This window comes from Oncorhynchus clarkii, chromosome 4 (assembly GCF_045791955.1).
Source record: "Oncorhynchus clarkii lewisi isolate Uvic-CL-2024 chromosome 4, UVic_Ocla_1.0, whole genome shotgun sequence".
Classification (NCBI taxonomy): domain Eukaryota; kingdom Metazoa; phylum Chordata; class Actinopteri; order Salmoniformes; family Salmonidae; genus Oncorhynchus; species Oncorhynchus clarkii.
This window is the reverse complement of record NC_092150.1, coordinates 19310623-19331880: the sequence shown is the minus strand read 5'-3', so window position 1 is coordinate 19331880 and position 21258 is coordinate 19310623. Positions and strand designations below refer to the sequence as shown.

General features: G+C 42.5%; 1 protein-coding gene across 4 annotated transcripts in view; it reads left to right on the top strand.

Moving 5' to 3' along the window:
- Window positions 1-20878, top strand: part of LOC139406547 (TLE family member 5-like) — a 37945-nt gene extending 17067 nt beyond the window's left edge. The window contains exons 2-7 of one of the 4 annotated variants that reach the window (XM_071149244.1): window positions 7831-7919; window positions 10631-10694; window positions 14426-14470; window positions 15893-15955; window positions 16294-16368; window positions 17432-20878. In XM_071149244.1, coding sequence (XP_071005345.1) covers window positions 7831-7919; window positions 10631-10694; window positions 14426-14470; window positions 15893-15955; window positions 16294-16368; window positions 17432-17656 — 561 coding nt within the window. In that variant the 3' untranslated portion in view covers window positions 17657-20878. Of the gene's footprint in view, window positions 1-7830; window positions 7920-10630; window positions 10695-14425; window positions 14471-15892; window positions 15956-16293; window positions 16369-17428 lie in introns of all 4 variants that reach the window. The other 3 variants (XM_071149243.1, XM_071149245.1, XM_071149246.1) reach the window with 3 other exon arrangements.
- The last annotated feature ends 380 nt before the right edge of the window (window positions 20879-21258 follow it).

Genomic DNA, 21258 nt, shown 5'->3' with positions numbered 1-21258 from the left:
GAGGCAGTCAGCATTTTTAAACTATTTAACCATAAAATGTAATTGTTTTAAAACCTGGAGATTTTGTCATTTTCTGAGGCACGTCTTAGCGGCCTACCTTTCGAAGTAGCCTTGCCAAAGTCAGACCATAGAAATGTTGAGGGATTTTTTTATAAACACTTCCTTATGCCATTGTAACCAGCATTTCTTTCATGTTCTATTACTTTTCAAATCAACATTCTTTCATTATTCAACAGCCACTGCTGTGTGCGCATTGGTGTGCTTATAATGTGAAGAAATACATTTTTCAACATTTTAAGCTAAACATTCTGATCTGTGGCATCAACCTCATTTGCATTTTTAACATGTTTTGATGAAAGCCTATAGTGGTTGTATGGATTTTGGATCTATGGTGCCAGAACCATCCCAGACATATTTTCTACAGCACGCCCTTAATTATGATCCCTGTAGCTACCTCTCCTCAGCAAACACCACAAAGAGAGAGAGCAAGTGCGTGCCCCTGAACTGTTACTGCAGATCAAAGCAATATGTCAGTCGGCTGCCTCTGGGGCCCGGGCACAACCGAAAGCATATTTGGTGGTTGGGGATCCAATCATATACTGAACAAAAATATAAACGCAACATGTAAAGTGTTGGTTTCATGAGCTGAAATAAAAGATCCCAGAATTTTTCCATATGCACAAAAATGTATTTATCTAAAATGTTGTGCACAAATGTGTTTACATCCCTGTTAGTGAACATCTCCCCCCCGCCAAGATAATTACTCCACCTGACCGGTGTGGTATATCAAGAAGCTGATTAAACAGCACGGTCATTACACAGGTGCACCTTGTGCTGGGGTCTACAAAAGGCCACTCTAAAATGTGCAGTTTTGTCACACAACACAATGCCACAGATATCAGAATTTTTGAGGGAGCGTGCAATTTGCATGCTGACTGCAGGAATGTCCACCAGAGCTGTTGTCATTTTTGTTCAGTATACTTTAGTTTTGTAGAAAATGAGGAACTGAGTCAGTTTTAAAGCCACATAAAACCAGCAGCTGCCTGGTGCTTTACAGTCTGAAAAGGTTTTCAAATCCATCAAACTGATCATGGTATAATATTGGGGATGGGGTCAAATGTACGTGTTTCTAGTATTGGGGGGGGGGGGGGCGTCATGTCCCTGTCCCCCAAGTTACATGTTTGTTTACTATCGCTATAGGAGTCCATCTAAGGCAGTAAACAATTTGTGTTTCAGGTAGGTTTGTGTTGAGGTTAAAGTGTTGTTCATATGTCCATATGCGTTAGTAAACAGATTTGTGTTGCGCATCATATTTCCCTTATCCCCCTCTAATTATCCGTCTGTGAGAGATTCCCTTCTGGTTCTGTTCCACCCTGAATGTGGTGATGCAGAAGTTGGTCATGTCAATATCCTGTCATTGGTGAATGATTAGAACCCCCCCCCACCACCTTCCTTTCCTCCTCTCGCTCTCTCCTCAATCTTCCCGTGGAGATGTAAACAGGGAGCCGGAGCTCCAGGAAATGCAATCCCCACACTGCTTTTCCCCTCAGGCAGGATTTACAATTGAGGAGGATGTTTTCTGATGATACTCTGTGTTATTGTCGGCGTGTGTGTGCATGCATGAAGCATAGCCTGTGGTCTGATCTGCCGAGCAGAAACAGGATTGGGTTTGTAATCCTTGTTTAAGATAGACATTATGGTGCGGAGTAGATTTCACTTGGATTATATGATTTTCTTTTTTTCAATAGCTGGGCTGGGTGGGGGAGGAGGAGGAAAGGGATGGGTGGGGGCTGCAAATTTCCTGAAATGATGAATCCCATGTAGTCAGTGAAGACTATTGCCCCACCATAGCACAAAGCTTTGTAATGCTTTAATTGCATCTCAAAGGAGTGGGGAAGAATCAAATTAGGGATTGTCCTACATTTTGGAGCTGTGTGTGAACAATACTTGTGTGCGTTTGTGAGAGAGGCAGTGTAAAAGTAGGCTGGATTTATTTATGTATGCGTGTGCATGATTCATTCCAAGGACTAGGTGTTGGCTTCAATGGCAGCAGCAGAGCATCTTTATGGAGGCTTATCTCTCTCTGCATTGAGACGTGCTGACTTCACAAACTAAAACACACATTTGCGCACTTACACACTCATACTTAAAATACACATTCTCACATGTACGTACACACGCGCGCACACATTTGACACTCTCACAGCGAGCAGGCACCTTTTTCGTCACACCAGATGGCATGTGTCACAATATTACGGCAGTATTTCATTAACATTATGTGCATCCGTCTGTTGTGTGCTCTAAGGCCCCATAGAGCCTCTTGTTTCGGTCACTTTACAGCACTGCACCATCAATAGTAGACTCAGTACTACTGCATGTTTTATATAGCCTAGAGTACCTCAAATCGAATCAGTTTATTGGTTGCGTACACAGATTTGCCGACGTTATCGCCGGTGCAGCGAAATGCTTATGTTTCTAGTTCCAACAGTTCAGTAATACCTATTAATACAATAACAATACACACATAATCCAAAAAGTGAAAAATAAAAGTTTGACATTTCGTGACAAGCAACATCAGAATGAGCAATGTCAAGGTATATAAATTCTGGGGGAAAATCAGACATCACATGTGGGTGAGGTTAAGGGTAAGGGGCCTACATGGTTGGGGGTGCTCAAGCCACTAGTTGCACCTATCCACAGATCTAGGATCAGATTACCCTACCTCAAACCCCAGCCTTTACCATTTAGATTGGGGGACAAAAAAATATGACCCTGTATCAGTGGTTAGGGGTACTCCCGGTTGGAGCTTTGTTCATAGCAAGGCTGACAAACTACTGTGGGAGGAACACTGCCCCCCCCCCCCCCCAGTCCTAGCTCTGTCTGGGGGCTACCTGCAGGGTCAGGCTGACTATAGCCACGGTTTGCTTTGTCTTTGCAACGGTTGGCTGGATATATGTTAAAGGTTAGATCAATTGGAACTTGGAGCCTGTAGGCTATGTTTGTGTAGAGATTTTGCTTGGTGATAACGATGATTGTAATGGATGAGGCCTACTTGTATGTAGCGGTTTTCACTTGGCCTCCTAAGTGTTTTGATTGTAGGGAATGTGGCTTAGCATTTAGCCTTCCTTTGTTTTTAGGATAGTTAACATACTGGCTATCAAAAGTCTGTAAATCTTTTCAAAGTTAAAACGCGTTTGGCAAAATCTCAAGTCAGTCAATCTGTCGGATCTGGAACCAGCTGTGTTGTTCTTAGGAAAAGGTGTCTACTATTAGGCGTACCTCCTGACGTCACAGTATCTACAGCAAGACGGAGGATGCACATTTCCAAACTGGTTGCATTGTTGAAATTATAAGGAAAATCATTGTATTTCAACATGTTCTAAGTGTTGTCCAAACTCCCAATGTAGTGAGACTCCTTTTAGTGAAGAAGCCCATTTATGATTCATCACAAACAACAATTCTGCAATGTGTTGAATGGGATTCTGAATGTGACAGGTCATTTTTTTGTATAGCTGTTATTATTGCTGCAATTGCAGATTTGCAAAATAATATATGCGGTTATGGCTTGCTTTGAAACTCTTTAGAGTGGGAACATTTTAGAGATTTCCCACTTGACCCATTATGCCGTCTGCAAAATAAATGATAAAACGTTCCTTTTTGGGTTTAAAGCTGCAATGAGTCTGGCACAAAGACACAACTAAACTGAACAAAAAAAGAAACACAACATGCAACAATTTCAAAGATTTTACAGTTCACATAAGGAAATTAGTCAATTGAAATTCATTTATTAGGCCCTAATCTATGATTTAAAATACCTGGGAATACAAATATGCATCTGTTAGTCACAGATGCCTTCAATAAAACGTAGGAGAAAACCAGTCAGTATCTGGTGTGACTGCACGAGCTGCACGAGACATCTCCTTCGCATAGTTGATCAGGCTGTTGATTGTGGCCTGTGAATGTTGCCCCATTCCTCTTCAATGGCTGTGTAAAGTTTCTGGATATTGGCTAGAACTTAAATGCTGTTGTACGTGTCGATCCAGAGCATCCCAAACATGCTCATTAGGTGACATGTCTGAGTATGCAGGCCATTTTCAGCTTCCAGGAATTTTGTACAGACCCTTGCAACATTGGGCCGTGCATTATCATGCTGACATGAGGTGATGGTGGCGTTGTCTGTTGCTTATGCCTTCCCATACTATAACCAATGTTCCCTCTTAAGCCGCACACCTCCTCCAGGACTTCCACGCTGAAGAAATGCCAGGCCGCGCAGAGAAAGACTTCTTCATTGAGTTCGCCCCATTAATTTGTACTATATAGATGTTTTTTTCTGTGAGCGAATCAATATCATAGCAGCCCCTTTTTCAATACAAAAAAAAAATCTAGCTGCAAAATTCAGTCTGACTTTGTTCTAGGCAGAGCCAAAGCGCAACAGTGTAGAATTCTATTGGCAGGTAGCCCACGAGTGGGCTTTCAATCACCCGTGAGTTACTGCATGTTTCAGAGCAGAGTGTGTGCACATTTATTGATATTCTTTGCTAGTTAGCGAGTAATTAGCCCAATTATGAATAAGTATAGGTCAGCAATGGGGAGTTGCTGCTTCCTACAAGAGCACAAAATGTGTAAGCTACATTTCAAGCTGTCTTTGAAAAGCCAGTCAGGTATAAAGCTTATGTCTTAATTAAAGGGGCAGTGTAGTATTTTCAGAGTGTTAAATATGCAAATCAGCAGAGGGGTAGCCTACATTATCTAATTCTCTATGGTAATAATAATTAATTTTATTTTGAAGTGGTTTCTTGCATCATACAATGTACAGTCACCTATTTGGCCCATGGTGTTACAGACCAAGTAAAAAAACATTCAAGCCCTTCATAATGTAAACGTTTTACATTTTTAAAGTCTCATGCAATGTATGCCAGCATTGAACACCACATGTAGGCTATATATGTGAAAATGTTATGGGATTTGCTCCATTGGTTTTGTTGGTATGCATACATTATGCTTGATAGCCACAATAGTCTATTGGCTACTGTCTAAAACTGTAGGGGTACAGCCTCAGTGGTCTCTGTAAACGCGCACTGGAAGTTCTTGCAACGGTCATGGTGCACTCTGTTCACAATGTTGATATCAGCAAATTGCTCGCCCACATGATGCCAAACACGCTATCTGCCCAGTACAGTTGAAACCAGGATTAATCCGTGAAGAGCACACTTCTTCAGTGTGCCAGTGGCCACCAACAGTGAGAATCGTCCCACTGAATGCCGAACTGCAGTCAGGTCAAGACCCTGGTGAGGACAACAGGCACGCAGATGTACTTTCCCGGAATTATTTCTGACAGTTTGTGGAGAAATTCTTTGCTTGTCCAAACCCAGTTTCATCAGCTGTCCAGGTGGCTGGTCTCAGACGATCCCGCAGGTGAAAAAGCTGGATGTGGTGGTCCTGGGCTGGAGTGGTTGTGAAGCCAGTTGGACGTACAGCCAAATTCTCTAAAATGACATTGGAGGCAGCTTATGGTAGAGAAATGAACATTAAATTATGTGGCAACGGCTCTGGTGAACAGTCCTACAGTCAGCATGCCAGTTGTGTGACACAACTGCACATTTTAGAGTGGCCTTTTATTGTCCCCAGCACAAGGTGCACCTGTGTAATGATCATGCTGTTTTAATCAGCTTCCTGATATCACATACCTGTCAGGTGGATGGATTATCTTGGCAAAGGAGAAATGCTCACCAACAGGGATGTAAACAAATTTCTGCACATTTTAGAGATGCTTTTTGTGCGACTGGAACATTTCTGGGATATTTTATTTCAGCTCATGAAACATAGGACCAGCACTTAACATGTTGCATTTATATTTTACATCCACTACCACCACTGCTTGTAAAGTGTAATGGCCATACAATACCCACTCGTACTGTTGAGTCATTTCAGCAAACCATGACCCATCATCGCAGATTTTTCTGAAATTGTTTCTGTAGTTAGAAACAAGTAAGATTGACATTCCTGAAACATTATTTTGTATACTTCTTTGAAAATCTGAAAATGTAAGCTAATTGATTGCATCCATATTGGCCATTTTAACTTTATAGGATTCAAATAAGTTCAATAAATATAGTACCCTACATCCGATTTGGACAAAACTTCTTCCTACCAATGAATAAGATGAGGGATCACATATTTTGCGCTGGTCTCTTGTTTTTTATCAACTAGTTCACAACATTTCCTTTGCAACTTTGAGTAGGAAACTAAGATTTGGCTCATGATGAAAGTAAATTGTGGTCATCCTCACAATTTGAACCAGTCCTCCATAAAAGCAAATGTCACCATGAGGCCAACGGTGACTTTCTAAAACAGTTAGTTTAATGGCTGTGTTTGGGGGCGGCAATTAGCCTCGTGGTTAGAGCATTGGGCCAGTAACCGAAAGGTTGCTAGATCGAATCCCTGAGCTGACAAGGTAAAAATCTGTCGGTCTGCAGTTAACCCACTGTTCCTAGGCTGTCATTGTAAATAAGAATTTGTTCTTAACTGACTTGCCTAGTAAAATAAAGGTTAAATAAATAAATGGGATAACTGAGGATGGATCAACATTGTAGTTACTCCACAATATTAACAAAAATTACAGAATGAAAAGCATGAAGCCTGTGCATCCTGTTTGCAATCAAATGTGGCAAAGAAATTCACTTTTAGTCCTGAATACAAAGCTTTATGTTTGGGGCACATCCAACACAACAACACATCACTGAGAATCACTCTTCATATTTTCAAGCCTGGTGGTGGCTGCATCATGTTAAGGGGATGCTTGTCATCGGCAAGCACTAGGACATTTATTAGGATTAAAAGAAACAATAGAACCAGATATTCCCTCTAGGATTTTGTGCTTGGCTATCTGCTTTCCAACAGACACTGGGAGATAAATTCACCTTTCAGCAGTGCGATTACCTAAAACACAAGGCCAAATATACACTGGAGTTGCTTACCAAGACATTGAATGTTCCTGAGTGGCCTAGTTACAGTTTTGACCTAAATTGGCTTGAAAATCAATGGTCAACAACCAACTTGACACAGCTTGAATCTTTTGAAATAATGAACATGCAAATATTGTACAATCCATGTGTGCAAAGCTCTTAGACTTACCCAGAAAGACTCACAGCTCTAATCATTGCCAAAGGTTGTTCCAACATGTATTGAATCATGGGTTTGACTACTTATCTATTCAAGATATATTTATTTTATTTTCCATCAATTAAAAAAATAAAAACTTTGGCATTCAAGTATAATGTGTAGGGTCATTGACAATTAAATCCATTTTAATCCCATTTTGTAACACAATTTTTTGGGGAAATGGTTGAGGGTGTGAATACTTTCTGAAGGCACTGTATTATTGCACACTGAGTCCATGCAACATTTTACTTATGCTTGCCATAACAAATGTGTTGAATACTTATTGACTCAAGACATATCAGCTTTTCATTTTTTATTAATTGGTAAAAATGTCTACATAAATCCACTTTGACATTGTGACACAATCTCAATTTAATCCATTTTAAAGTCTGGCTGTAACACAGAATATGGAAAAAGTCAAGGCGTGTGAATGCTTTCTGAAGGCACTATCTGAATCCTATAATTTAAAATGGTAAATATGGGTGCACTCACTTGGCTTAATTTCTCTGAAATGTTTCAACAGTAACTACAGAAACGATCATATAAGATGGTTTCTGTCAATCCCCATGTGGTTTTTGAGGTGGAATGACCCTAGTGTGAGCCAGGCCAGACTGGTTTTTATTTCACTGACGTGTTTTGATGGTGTTTGTCTGTCTGTCCATCTTGCAGGCTTCATCGCAGCAGCTGAAATTCACAACCTCCGATTCGTGTGACCGAATCAAGGACGAGTTCCAGTTCCTCCAAGCACAATACCACAGGTATCCATTTAGCACTGTTTCTCACACAAACCCTTCAACCAAGGCTTATCTGAGGGAACCAGGGTTTAAGATACTAAACCTGTCTGCTATTTGTGAATACTCTGAGCATAACCATATCTCTGTAGGTGAGTGTACATATTAGAACACTTGAATTCTATTCTGCTATGAGTTATGTTGCGTAAGTATACAGTGTGCAGTACTAGAGTACACTGCTGCACATGGTTCTGTGCAAAAGCCCACTGGAATAACCTACATGATTAGAATATCAAATAAATCACAGCAAGACTAATACATTTTATTTCGCCCCACCGTTAAACCCCCTTCAGAAGCAGATGGAAGCAGGTGAAAGAATACGTATTCTAGGAGTGTGCTGTTGCTCCAGAGGAGAAGACATGAAAATAGGACATATGTTTTAAGAGCAGACCAATGGATGTGTGTGTCAGTTCTATTTAGAACCCTAGTCTAGAACTTTGTTCTCTTTCATGTAATAGAAAGCACTGTTATTGATGTCCTGCTATAATCACAACCTAACAAGATTGGCAATTGCTAGATGGCACAAGGTCATTTATTTGACCTGGATTGAGATGTACCAGAGAGTACAGTGTATTGCTCTGTTTGATTCATGACTAAATGTGTGGAGTTCGTGGATCTCATGGTACCCAAGGAAAGTTTCCGCTTTATGGATTTCTAGCCTTTGAAGCAGCAGGGCTACAACTGCCTCTGATTCCCTCCTTCTATTTACCTGTGGTATAGGAACTAGGAAGTGTATTGGCTGAGGTTTTCTTTCCTCCCTGTTCTATTGAGCTTCATCAGAGGAGAAGCAGATAAAAGCCTGCATGTTTGTTCATTGTGTGAAATTTCTGTCTCTGATCATCAGTCCATTCCTAGTGTAGTAGGAACACCTCAGAGCCTGGGCTTTGGTGTGTAATTCCCTAGACAACCCACCGTTTAACCCCCTTCAGAAGCAGTTGAAAGAATACCTTTTCTCTACACCGTATTCAGAGCTTGCATACACGCTGCCTAATGACTTGAGCCGAGGAGCCATAGACGAGGCTTTGTAGAAGGCTGCATTCAGCCCTTTTAGGGAAATGTTCTGCAGGTGGTCTCCTGAGCATAGTAGTGAGCATTGTAACTGTCACCCCCCCCCCCTCACATGCATAAATAGATCAGGGAATACATAAATCAAAATAAAGATGACAGCAGGAGCGATTTAGAGGCGGAAGGAGCGGCAATAAAACTCCATCAAAGTGTCGTTTGAGAGCGTCTCTCCGAGCCCCCGGGCCACCTCCACCAATCACAGGCGCACAAAGACAATCACAATCCGCTCTCAGGTAGGGTGGCAGCAGGGGAGACTGGTTGTCATGACAACCAACCCCTGTGTTTGCGCACGCGCTGCTGCAGATATTATTATTATTTTTAGGAGGAAAAAGCGATTTGGCTAAGTGAAGGCTGCAGGCGATAGAGGAGTAGAGACGGATGGATGGAGGGAGGGAGAGAGAGCTGTCTGAATGAAATGCGCCCCCCTGAGCACTTGTTTGGTCAGAGAATCTGAGGACTGCTGTTGAATTGTAATGAGGTTTATTCTTTAAAGGAAAATATTTGTTTGTAAAAAAGAACTCAGTTTTAGATGTAAATGGCATAGGACCGAGAAGGGTCCAGACACCTGTTTGTTTTGGTGATTTCACTTGTTTGTGATAGACTTACCACAAACAACGAATCACTTCCTCATTCTCGAGTTGTGCGGTATGAGGGCCCTGAAATAACATGAACAAAAACAAATGCCTCCTTTTCGAAAACTGCAAAGCTCTCAGTGTATTGTCATTCTGAATCTCATCTCTAATCATCTAGTCCCCTATGCAGAAGTCCAGACCGGGTTTGTCCTTATAGTATAAACTTATGTTTATCAAAAACAAGTGAAATCACAAAGGAGTCCGGACCCATCTATAATATGGCATATACATCAAAAATAGAAATTTGGTTGTAAAAAAAATAATAATAAAGAATCATTTAACCTTTTCACTTTGGGCTGAGTTAACAGCGCCGCTGATATGATCCCATTTGCATCAACTATTTTTCCATGTCAGTGACGGAGTCAGCGGTGGCTATGAGCAGCATTTTCCCAGTTGGGGACAATGATGAGGATTCGCCACAGCTAACGCTCTGCCTAATTTGAGTCTTCATTCACAGTGACGCTGACGGCACAGATCTAGATCCCAAAAACAATCTTAACGTAAACACACCATTATAAACCCTGGTCTGATATTCAGAACTGCTTCCTCCTGGTTAATGTGGATCCACTGGAACGCTCTACAGAGGGGGATGTCAACACTGACGCCATTCCAATATGAAAGCTTGTGATAAGTGGTGTGACAGTAGAGGCTTGGCCTCCTTTGTCCTGTCACGTCCTGTAACTCTTGCAGCGAGCGCTGTGACATGATTACAGCTAATGGCTGTCTGCGACACAGAGCAGAGCTGCACATCCACGTCATCCACCAACCGTCCGCTTTTTATAGGCAGGACATTTAAATCACTCTGGGAATACGTATGGGTATTTTATTAGGGTTTATTTGGGAGGCTTTTTTTCTCTTGGTGGATTGACACCTTGTAAGATCCGATGAGGGAAGGATGAAGTCATTTCCTGTCTTCCTGAAGAGGTATGAGTGATGCTTCCTGGAGTCTAAATATTTTCTATTTTGATCTCTTCTCTGCAGTTTGAAGCTGGAGTGTGACAAGCTGGCCAGTGAGAAGTCTGAGATGCAACGTCATTATATCATGGTGAGGTTTTTTTTGTGTTTGTGTCTCGCTGTGTGTGTGTTTGCCTGTGTCAGCCTGTGTGTGTGCTACTGGGAGTGACCCTGCTCTGTCAATGTCACTTTTTAAAAGGACATTCTACTCAAATGCATTAAAATGTAATGATGACACCATCTGAAATATAACTGATGTGTCTGTGCGCTCATGTGTGCGACTGCTAGTTCTGTTTGGTACAGATATACACTGAGTACAAAATATTAGGAACTGTTCTTTCCATGACGTAGACTGACGAGGTGAATCCAGGTGAAAGCTATGACCCCTTGTTGATGTCAAATCACTTCAATCAGTGTAGATGAAGGGGAGGAGACGGGTTAAAGAAGGATTGTTAAGCCTTGAGACAATTGAGACAGGTGTGTGTATGGGTGCCATTCAGATGGTAAATGGGTATGACAAAAGGTTTAATTAAGTGCCTTTGAATGGGGTATAGTAGTAGGTGCCTGGCGCACTGGATTGAGTGTGTGAAGAACTGCAACGCTGCTGGGTTTTTCACGTTCCACAGTTTCCTGTGTGTATCAAGAATGGTCCACTCTCCAAAGGACATCCAGCCAGTGGTCGAAAACAGGTCATTGATGAAAGAGGACAACGGAGGCTGACACACATTGTGCAGAGCAACGGATGGGCTACAGTTAGTCAACTGACAGTCCAGTACAACATTGGTGCCCAAAGACCCATAAAACAATGCACAACTCGTCGTACCTTGACAGAAATGGGGTATGGCAGCGTTCAACTATTTTCAGCAAAAAAACAAGAAACTGCGGTTCCAGTGGGCTAAGGAACGAAAACACTGGAGAATTGGAAAACATTGCCTGGTCTGATGAGTCCCGGGTTCCTGCTCTTTCAAGCTGATGGGAGGATTAGGGTATGGACAAAACCACATGAATACTGTACATGCATCCATTATGCCATGTTTTGACATTGCAGGCTGCTGTTTTCATGGCACTCATTGGGAGCCTTGAGCAATGTTTGAATGCCACGGGTAGGGCTGGGCCATATGACGATACATATCGTGTGACGATAGAAAAACGTCTATCGTTTCATATTATGCTCTATCGTTTATTTCGTGGTGTTGCAAATCACACTCTTTACAGCAATATTTTTTGTCAATTGGATTTCGCTTTGCGTTTTTCACACACGGCACGCCATGTGGAAGGAAATTTGCAACACAAACAAACATGGAGGAGAGTGAACGTGACACAGAGCACAGAGACACGGAGCTCTTACCTAAAAGTGGGGCTACTTCGGTCGCATGGGCGTGGTTTGGGTATGAAAAGTCTGACACGGACCAGAAAACCAAAATATCCCGCAGGCCGGTCGCGACAACAGGCTCAAACACCACTAACCTCTTTTACCACCTACGCAAGAATCATGTGAAACAGTACGGAGAGAGTACGGATGAGACCCAAAAAAGTACAGTTGAGTGCTCAAAACAAACCCCCTACTTGCAAGAGGCTTTTGCCCGCGTCACACCATTTGGCAAAGAATCACGAAGATAGAAGGAGATAACAGCCTCCGTTACAACTTACATCTGCAAAGACATGGCCCCAATTTACACGGTCGAGAAACGGACGTTTCGTGAGTTGATGCTAATACTCGACCCAAGGTACCAAATGCAAATACCTTGTATTTGTTGAGTATAATTCAAAATGTAATAAGAAATAGGCCTTTACATGTGGTCGTTTTATATTAAATATATATATATATAAATTATTTAGTCATTGAATTTACCGAAAATCTGTATATCGTGTTATGTATCGTTATCGGGATATGAAATTACCGATATCGGGATATGAGATTTTGGCCATATCGCCCAGCCCTAGCCACAGGATATCTGAACATCATTGCCAATCAGGTGCATCCCTCTGCAAATTGTTTTGTTTTTTTTCGTCTCAGGGAAGCTCATCTGCGTGCTTGTCGTCCTCACCAGAGTCTTGACCTGACTGCAGACTGCTGGAAAAGTGTGCTCTTCATGGATGAATCCCGGTTTCAACTGTACTGGGCTGATGGCAGACGGTGTGTATGTCATCATGTGGACAAGCGGTTTGCTGATGTCAACGTTGTGAACAGAGTGCCCCGTGGTGGTGGGTTTATGTTATGGGAAGGCATAAGCTAAGGACAATGAACACACTTGCATTTTATTGATGGCAATTTGAATGCACAGTTACCGTGACGAGTAACTGAGGACAATAGTCGTGCCATTCATCCGCTGCCATCACCTCATGTTTTAGCACGATAATGCACGGCCCTCTGTTGCAAGGATCTGTACACAATTCCTGGAAGCTGAAAATGTCCCAGTTCTTCCATGACCTGCATACTCACCAGATATGTCACCCGTTGAGCATGTTTGGGATGCTCTGGATCGACACGTACGACAGTGTTTCCGCCAATATCCAGCAACTTCACACAGCCATTGAAGAGGAGTGGGACAACATTTCACAGGCCACAATCAACAGTCTGATCAACTCTATGTGAAGGAGATGTGTCATTCTGCATGAGCCAAATACAGATGCATATCTATATTCCTAGTCATGTGAAATGATTAGGGCCTATTTCATTTAAATTGACTGATTTCTTTATATGAACTGTTTTAAATTTTTGTTCGGTGTATATTTGGGGCTCCGCTGCTAAATGAATATAGGGGAAAGTGCATTCATACCACCTACCACCACCTCTACAGGCAGCAGGATGTTTAACACTGCAACAATGTGTCAACAAAACATATTTTCACCTTTTATTCTAAGACATTTTTTTACAACAGGTCATTGAATTTGGCACCATTTTAGTCTAGCAACTACAACATACAGCAATATTGAAAATACCATCTCGCTCTTTTACCTTTGTCTCCTATCTACTCTCCCACCCCTTTCCTCTCTAGCCCTGTGCCCATCTCTCTTTTTTCCATGTCATTGTTCTCAGTCTTTCTGTCTCTCTCCTTCTTCTTATGATTTTTCCTCTAGTCTCATCTGTGGTCCTTTTGTCTCTGGTGTTGTCATCCTCTCTCTCTTCTCTTCCCCCCAACACATACTCTCCACCTCTAGCTAATCTCATTGTCTCAGGCAAGGCCCGTGTAGCTGTCTGATTCTGTCTCTAATTGATCCGTTGACTGGCTTAATCTCATCTAATCTGTGCAGCGCTGCACTCGTATCCATCAGCGGATCAGTGTGTGTGTAGCCCCAGCCTGGTCCACCCTCCCTTAATTGCCTATCGGGTTCCCCTGCTTCGCCGGCTGCTATCGCCAGCACCTCAATTTCCCCAGCACCATAATTGCTTTAGGGACGTGCCGTTTCGGCTGGACAGCCTGTACTCCCCGTCGCGCGCGTGCGTGTTTTTGAACGCTGGAGCCTGTGCCCTCACAGACAGAGCTGGTGATTTAACAGGGCTAATGCTGAGCCACTGGCCTGCTCATTAACACCGAACACTCACACACACACCATCCCTTTCCGTCTCACAGCGACACAGGAGGACAACGGGGTGGGTGGGTGGGTGGGTGTGTGTGTGTGTGCGAAGGGTTTTACCTGGTGTAACAGTAATGACATGATGCATGAGAACCAGGTGATGGCTCCTGTAGATGGCTCTGTGGGACAGAAGGAAATGCATATAGCTAAACAATCTGTCTACACTTTACAGGACATAATGGAGTTTCCCTCTTTCTATTATTATACTGTATAACAACTCCTCATCTTCCTTCTGCTTTACAGTACTATGAGATGTCCTATGGGCTGAACATCGAAATGCACAAGCAGGTAAGTCTCTGTCTATGTTAATAGGAAACCCTTCTTCAGCAGTGCTGTCGGAGATGGGAATTGGTTCTTATCATCATGCCCCCTGTAGACAGACAGTGAAACATCTCTCTCTGGCATCGCTGAGAAAACATCCCTATTCAGAGGGATTGTTCTAAAGGAAGGAGCAGTACAGTACTGCGCAGGGTAAAGCTCTAGTCTCTGTATATTACTACATGGACAGTGAAGAGTATCATACTGCTGTCTAAGGGGCTAATCCGGTGCCTCTAGATCGGGAGGGTTTTGTTGGGAGGTGGGGGTGGTAATTTATGGGCCGGCTACTGGGGGAGAGCGATGGGCCTCTGTGGACCCGGCCTTATCTGTGACCTTGTCTGGCGCGCTAAAAGATTGACGGCTCCTCCCTGACAGCAACACCGGCAGCAAAGAACACGCAGTGAAAAATCTAGTCACGCACACACGCTCGAGAACATACAAGCTCATACACACACAGCCCCCCTGCTCTGCCTCATGAGTACAATTCATCACCCCTACTCCTTTATCTGGCGGGGATGAAATATTTAGAAAATCGGGGGGGGGGGGGGGATCCCCAATTATGTTAGCGCGTGTGTGTGCATGCTTTGTGTGCATGTGTGTGTGCCTGGGTGCAGATGAACTGCGGCAGCATTAGAGGGTTGAAATTGAAGGGGATGTGTAGAACTGAATGTCGAGGAGAATTCACGCCTGCTCTTTCTCTCTCACTGTCTTCTCAATTTTTATATTTCTTCATTTCTATCTTTGTCTTTTTAATTTTTCTCTTTCTTTCTCATTTTCTTTCTTTCGTTCTCTCTTTCTCCTCCCCAAGCTTTCTCCTCCCCAAGCTTTCTCCTCCCCAAGCTTTCTCTTCTCTCCAGCTGAGGAGCTCCAGACAGTTTAGTCAGCTTGTACTGGGGATATATTGAAAAGGGGTTATTGTTTCTTCTTTGTCTCCCTCCACTTAAAAACAATTCCCACCCCTGCCAGTTGCAAGACCCCCTCTCCGGTTAGCTTGAATTAATTGTTCTCCCACCTGACAGAACATTCGGCATTTCCTCTTACTTTCGTGTGTGTGCATCATATTCTTCCTCACATATAGAAAGAGGCACAAAATGCATTTTAAGAGGAGAGCGAGATGTCAGTGTGCATGATGATGGAGTGATAAGTGTGGTGTTTTGTCTGGAATGGCGGTGCGTAGTAAATGAGTGTCTTCTCAGATATCACACTGAATTAGAAAGTAACACAATTAACACTGCTTTGCATATTGGAGTTTGTTATGACAATTACTGCTGGAACGTAAAGTAATGTATATGTGTGCTTGTGAAGTGCTCTTTGGGAGGGTGGGGTGTATGTTGATGTGAGACTGAGGCGGTGTTAAATGAAGCTAAGGGCTTATGTGTTTTATCTCCTCAGGCTGAGATTGTGAAGAGATTGAACGGGATCTGTGCCCAAGTCCTCCCCTATCTGTCCCAGGAGGTAAGAACACCCTCTAACCCCTGACCCCTAACCCCACGTGGTGCCCTGCAGCCTGGAATGAGATCATTCTTATTTGACTCCTCTCCCCCATATATATCTCCATTCATCATTGCGAGCCCTGTAATGAAAGGGGCCATTGCGCTCTGCTGTGATCCAGATAAGATATGCTAATTTGTGTCCATGACGAGATGACCCATTACAACATGGGAGTGGATCATTGATTCTCTATCAAAGCCCAGCCTTGTGTTAGTGACTTAATAATTGAATGGGTGAGGAGCACAGGGTCAGTGTTGGTAGTATTGAGCCATCTAACCCCCCTGCATGTGTGTGTGTTCCAGCACCAGCAGCAGGTCCTGGGAGCCATTGAGAGGGCCAAGCAGGTCACCCCTCCAGAGATGAACTCCATCATCCGGGTAGGCTGCTCCCTCCAGGATGTCCTCTATGGGTCTGACACTCATCACTATCTAGCTATCAATCCATCATTATGATGATGCATCTGATGCTCTGGGTTTTAATGGAGCTTTATGTTTGGTGCTTTACTTGATGATGATGATGATGATGATGATAAAAAGGTATTTGTCTGGAATTTGTCAAGGCCCAGTCATACATTTTGTGGAATGGATGTGCAGTTTTTTTTTGTTCTTTTTTTTGTAAACTTAAATTTAACGTTTTAATTCAGCAAATAAAGACTAATGGCATTGACAAAATGATTGGCACCAATGACCAAATGAAGCATTCAAAGACAAGAACACTCTCCCTACAATCAAACATGGGGGAGCTTTGATACTACTGTGGGGTTGCTTTGCTGCCCCTGGTCCTAAATGTGTGCAGGACCTCGTGAAATCAGTCAATTATCAATGTTATATGGAGTCCAATGTTGTTGTTTTTAAGTGTTTATAAACTGTGACGTTAAAGGTTGTTGGTCATCCAGCAACGACCCCAAACACACATCAAAAGCACCCTGGAATGGTTCAAGAAGAAGCGCTGGACTGTTCTGGAGTGGCCAGTGAAGAGTCCAGATCTGAACCACATCCATAACCTATGGCAAGAGCTAGAAACAGCAGTTGGAGAAGTTTTCTGTAGAAAAGTGGGCTAAATTGCCAATAAAAGTTGCAGCAAGCTCATTGGTGGCTACAATAAGCATTTGTTGGGAGTTATCTTGGCCAAAGGCTATGCAGTGAAATACTAGCTCCAGGGTGCCAATATGTTTATCCATGTCATTTGTCTTAATTTTTTATATTTCAAATTGTCAACTTAAGTTTACAATATAATGTATGGTTCTGCGATGTTGAAAATCCAATAACGTTTGGAGACCAAAAGTTGTTTTCAAATTTAACTTATTTTCAAAGAAATAGGTAGTTATTTTAAGAAAAGTGCAGGGCTACCAATATATGTGTGTGTGCACGTGTGAGAGCCATATGTACCCATCTCTGTGTCTCCTCTGTGTTTGAGCTGTGTGTGTGTTGTCCACAGCAGCAGCTCCAGGCTCACCAGCTGTCCCAGCTCCAGGGTCTGGCCCTGCCCATGACCCCTATGCCTCTGGGCCTGAGTCAGTCAACCCTGCCGGCCGTCACCTCCTCTTCAGGCCTCTTCTCCCTCTCCTCCATCTTGGCCTCGCAGGCCCAGCTGGCAAAGGAGGAGAAGGCTTCTCGCGAGGGAGCTGACAGCCACCGTGAGGAGGACGGGGACAAGTCCGACTAGAGCTCCCTCCCGCCCTCTACCGCATATTAACTACCGCTGCGTCAGAGGGCTGTGGTCCTGTATATCTGCTATCCATGCCAGTCCCTCTCCTCTACCCCATCTCCCCCTTTAGTCCTCCGACTTCTACGGCCTATTTGATGCATTTGCCGTCATTCCAACTGCTTCAATTTGTGTACAGTATAGATTTTTTTACTATCATTTCTTTCATGTATATATCTTTTTATTTTGTATTTTATTTTTGTGATTTGAGCTTGACTTGTCTTTTTGCTCATTTGTTTTTCCCTCATTCTGCTCCCTTTATGGCCCAGTGGTAAATGGATCTGTGTTTTTACACCACCCTGGCTGAGCGTCTCCTTCCTCTCTTATTTACCAAGGCCCATCTGGGAGCCTGAATGTCACATAGTATAAGTGGAATAACAAACCAGAAGAGATCCAACAGACAGGCTCGCGTCACCCAGATCTCTAGCCTCTGTTGTGTCAACTTGATTCAGTTGGTTGATGTGGGGTAACTCTCACAATACTGTTTTCATAAACCGACTTTTAGACAAGCAACAGCAAAAACTGTCTGTTAATGTCTGAATCTTAGCGTCAAAATCCTGCATTGATATCAGTGAGAAAATGTTCTGAACATTTGTTGGCCTCGCTTTGATTTTCAGGTTAGGATTCCTCCCCAGGTTAAGGAGAGTCGTTGAAAGATGTCAGTCTTCTTGGTGAAGCGTGTATCTTGGTGACTCCAGTCCCCAGAGAGCCCTGTCTAACCCACTGAGCTACTTTAGATTGCTTCCATGAAAGGCATGCTATCAATACTATCATAACAGTCTGAATGTACAGATCGCAGCGATGATTAACATTGTGCGAGATAGAAAACACCTTCAGATATTTTCTCTCCCTGGTGGTGATGCAGTAGGAGAGTGCACGTTGCCTCTTCAACACTAGAAAGCAGTAAGTCTTTTAGAAAGCAGCTCTGACATCCACTGAGTCACCTCTTTTGAACAGGGATCTCTGGTCTATTCTAGGAAACAGGTTGACATCTCAGTCTCTCATGTTCGGCAGCGGCATAGAACAAAATGTCCACTGCGCCCACTATCTTGTCACTCAAAAGATGAGTCTCTGTAAGAAGAAATGATGCATGATTTAGCTCTTGTATAGAATACAAATACAGCACTCACAAATGTGGATGCATTGTCCATGGCCAATGAATAGTTTTAAATGAACGTTTTTGATCAGTCATTTGAGTAGATGAAGCACAAATCGCCATTATTTTGGTGTGCATTTACATTTAAAAAAAAATATATATATATTTTCTACAAACCCCAACATGTTTCTCTCAGCCTGTTGGAGAAAGTGTGTGATTATTAGCTCGACCTGTGAGTGCCGCTGTAGGCTAGAACTAAAGGTTGAGTGGTATAGAAGATGTGAAGCTGACTGCTGGTTTTACTGTACGATTGGGAAGGGATTGGCGTTATTGTCTGACCATTGCTTTGATCCCAGCCTGTTATACAGCGTGTGATGTATTGTATGTTTTTTTTATTCCCCTTATATTAATAGACATCCTCTCTGGTTGATGGTGGGTTACACTGTGAGGGTGTAGAGATCTGTGTAAATGTCTTAGATAAAGTGTCACAGGAAAACTGATTTCAGAGCCAGCCGTGAATGCATTCATTAACCTCTGTGATATAGATTTGAACTTTGGTCAGTCAGTGGTGAGCCTGGGATTGACATGTGGCTTTGTAAGTCTAATACTGCTTGTGAACAGCACAACTTACTCTTATCGACGTAAACAGTAGTGATATGCAATGCGTGTGGGTAGATGCACACAAACGCATGTCTCTTGGAACTGTATTTCTTTCTATTAGCCACGAAATGTTTTAAAGTTTGGTCCACATTTTCTGTGATCAATACACTTGTTTGAATATTATCGCTATGAAATAGAATGAGAGTAAAAAGCTTTTAAAGATTCCGCTAAATTAACGATGTATTTGTTTAGTAGTGGAGGGCCAGTTTATGTATACAGTTATACTTCTAAAGCTTTATGTGTGGGTGAAAACGCGCTATGGTGATAATTTCACTTATGTTATAAAATACATTTTGCCAAGACAAATAAGGTTCTTCATTTTGTGAATCGATCAGTTGGGTCTCTCTAACATATCATTCCCATTATATCCCAAAAGTCGGGTTTCATAAACGAATACATCCGATAATAAGCACTGAGTTCTGTTGACAGATAGCGGTGCAGGTTTCGCATAACAACTTTTGAGGATTTGACATTTTGTGGTCGTCTTCAAAGTTTCCACTGGTCGCATGAAGCTAAATTGGCATGAGCTGAATTAAATGTAAAAGGCTTTGAAAATACGCTCATTGCTCTGTTTTGGAGATACACTTGTTTTTGTGAGGAATCTTCAAAAAGGAATAGAAATTTTGAATTAATATGAAAACCATATACTAAAATAAGAAAGTACTACGTCATGTCTCAAATCGATATCCATATTACCTCTAATTTATGTCCTGCGGCTTCGAGAAGGAAGATGAGTTCAATGGGAAAGTGAGCCTGTCAGGTAACCAGTAGCCTTAATTCTTGCACAGAATCCAGCCTAGCTGACACAATGCAATATTCCAGATTTTTGACCCAGTTTTTTTTCTCTGGCTTCCATTGATTGTCACCCTAATTCTGGCCATCCTACAAGGGTACACACTCCAATACCTTTTGAATGGATTATGATAGAGATATGAGGTTTGGACCATTGGTTTTCTTAGATGAGTAACATTGTTTTACCAATTGGTCAAAATATGCGTTTTTGATTGGACACCACAGGTATATGGCTGCATCTTCTGTGTCTGTCCTGGATGATTCCTGTGCTCTGTCCTACAGTACTGATGTGACACTAGAGGAAGTGCAGTACTTTGACCTATACCTGTCCCTCTTTAACCCCTGACCCACTGTTTGCCCTTTACCCCCTGCCCCGTAGCGTGAAGCATTGTAAGCATTTTGAGCTTTGTATAGGTCATTTTTTGAATACATATTTTGTGTATAATGAAAAAAATCTGAAGTTCATACTTTAGCCCCCCCCCCCCCCAAAAAAAAAAAATTGTGTCATGTAATTATAGCTTCATTTAAAGAAATGGTGAAATATAAAAATAACAAACATTTACTATAAATAAATGAAATGTTCTGCAGTAAGGAAGTACTTTTGGTGCCTTTACAAATAAAGTCAATCAAATCAATTGTTGTCTGTCCTGTTTTGTTCTTGTGCATCTTGTCCCAGAGGCAATGCAGTGGAGCTAAAGCGTCAATGGTGTAATGTTACTATACATTTCTCAGTGTTACTACTAAATGAAGGATGACCTTTTGATGACTAATACTAGCCTAGTAGTCTGTGAATGCCTGTGGAGCATTGAGGTCCCTGTAGTTCATTGTCACTCCACACGGCGGAAGTGTTGATTTAAAAACATCCTGTGTCATTTCTACACTCTGAGGTGTCCCTCCATGTGCGTCTGTCGCAGATGCATGGAGTAGTAGAGGTATGTCTGTTCCGTGGCGTTCCTGATTTGAGGTTTAGCTTCTCACCACCAGATGTTCTGTTTTATTATTGTAACATTGAAGA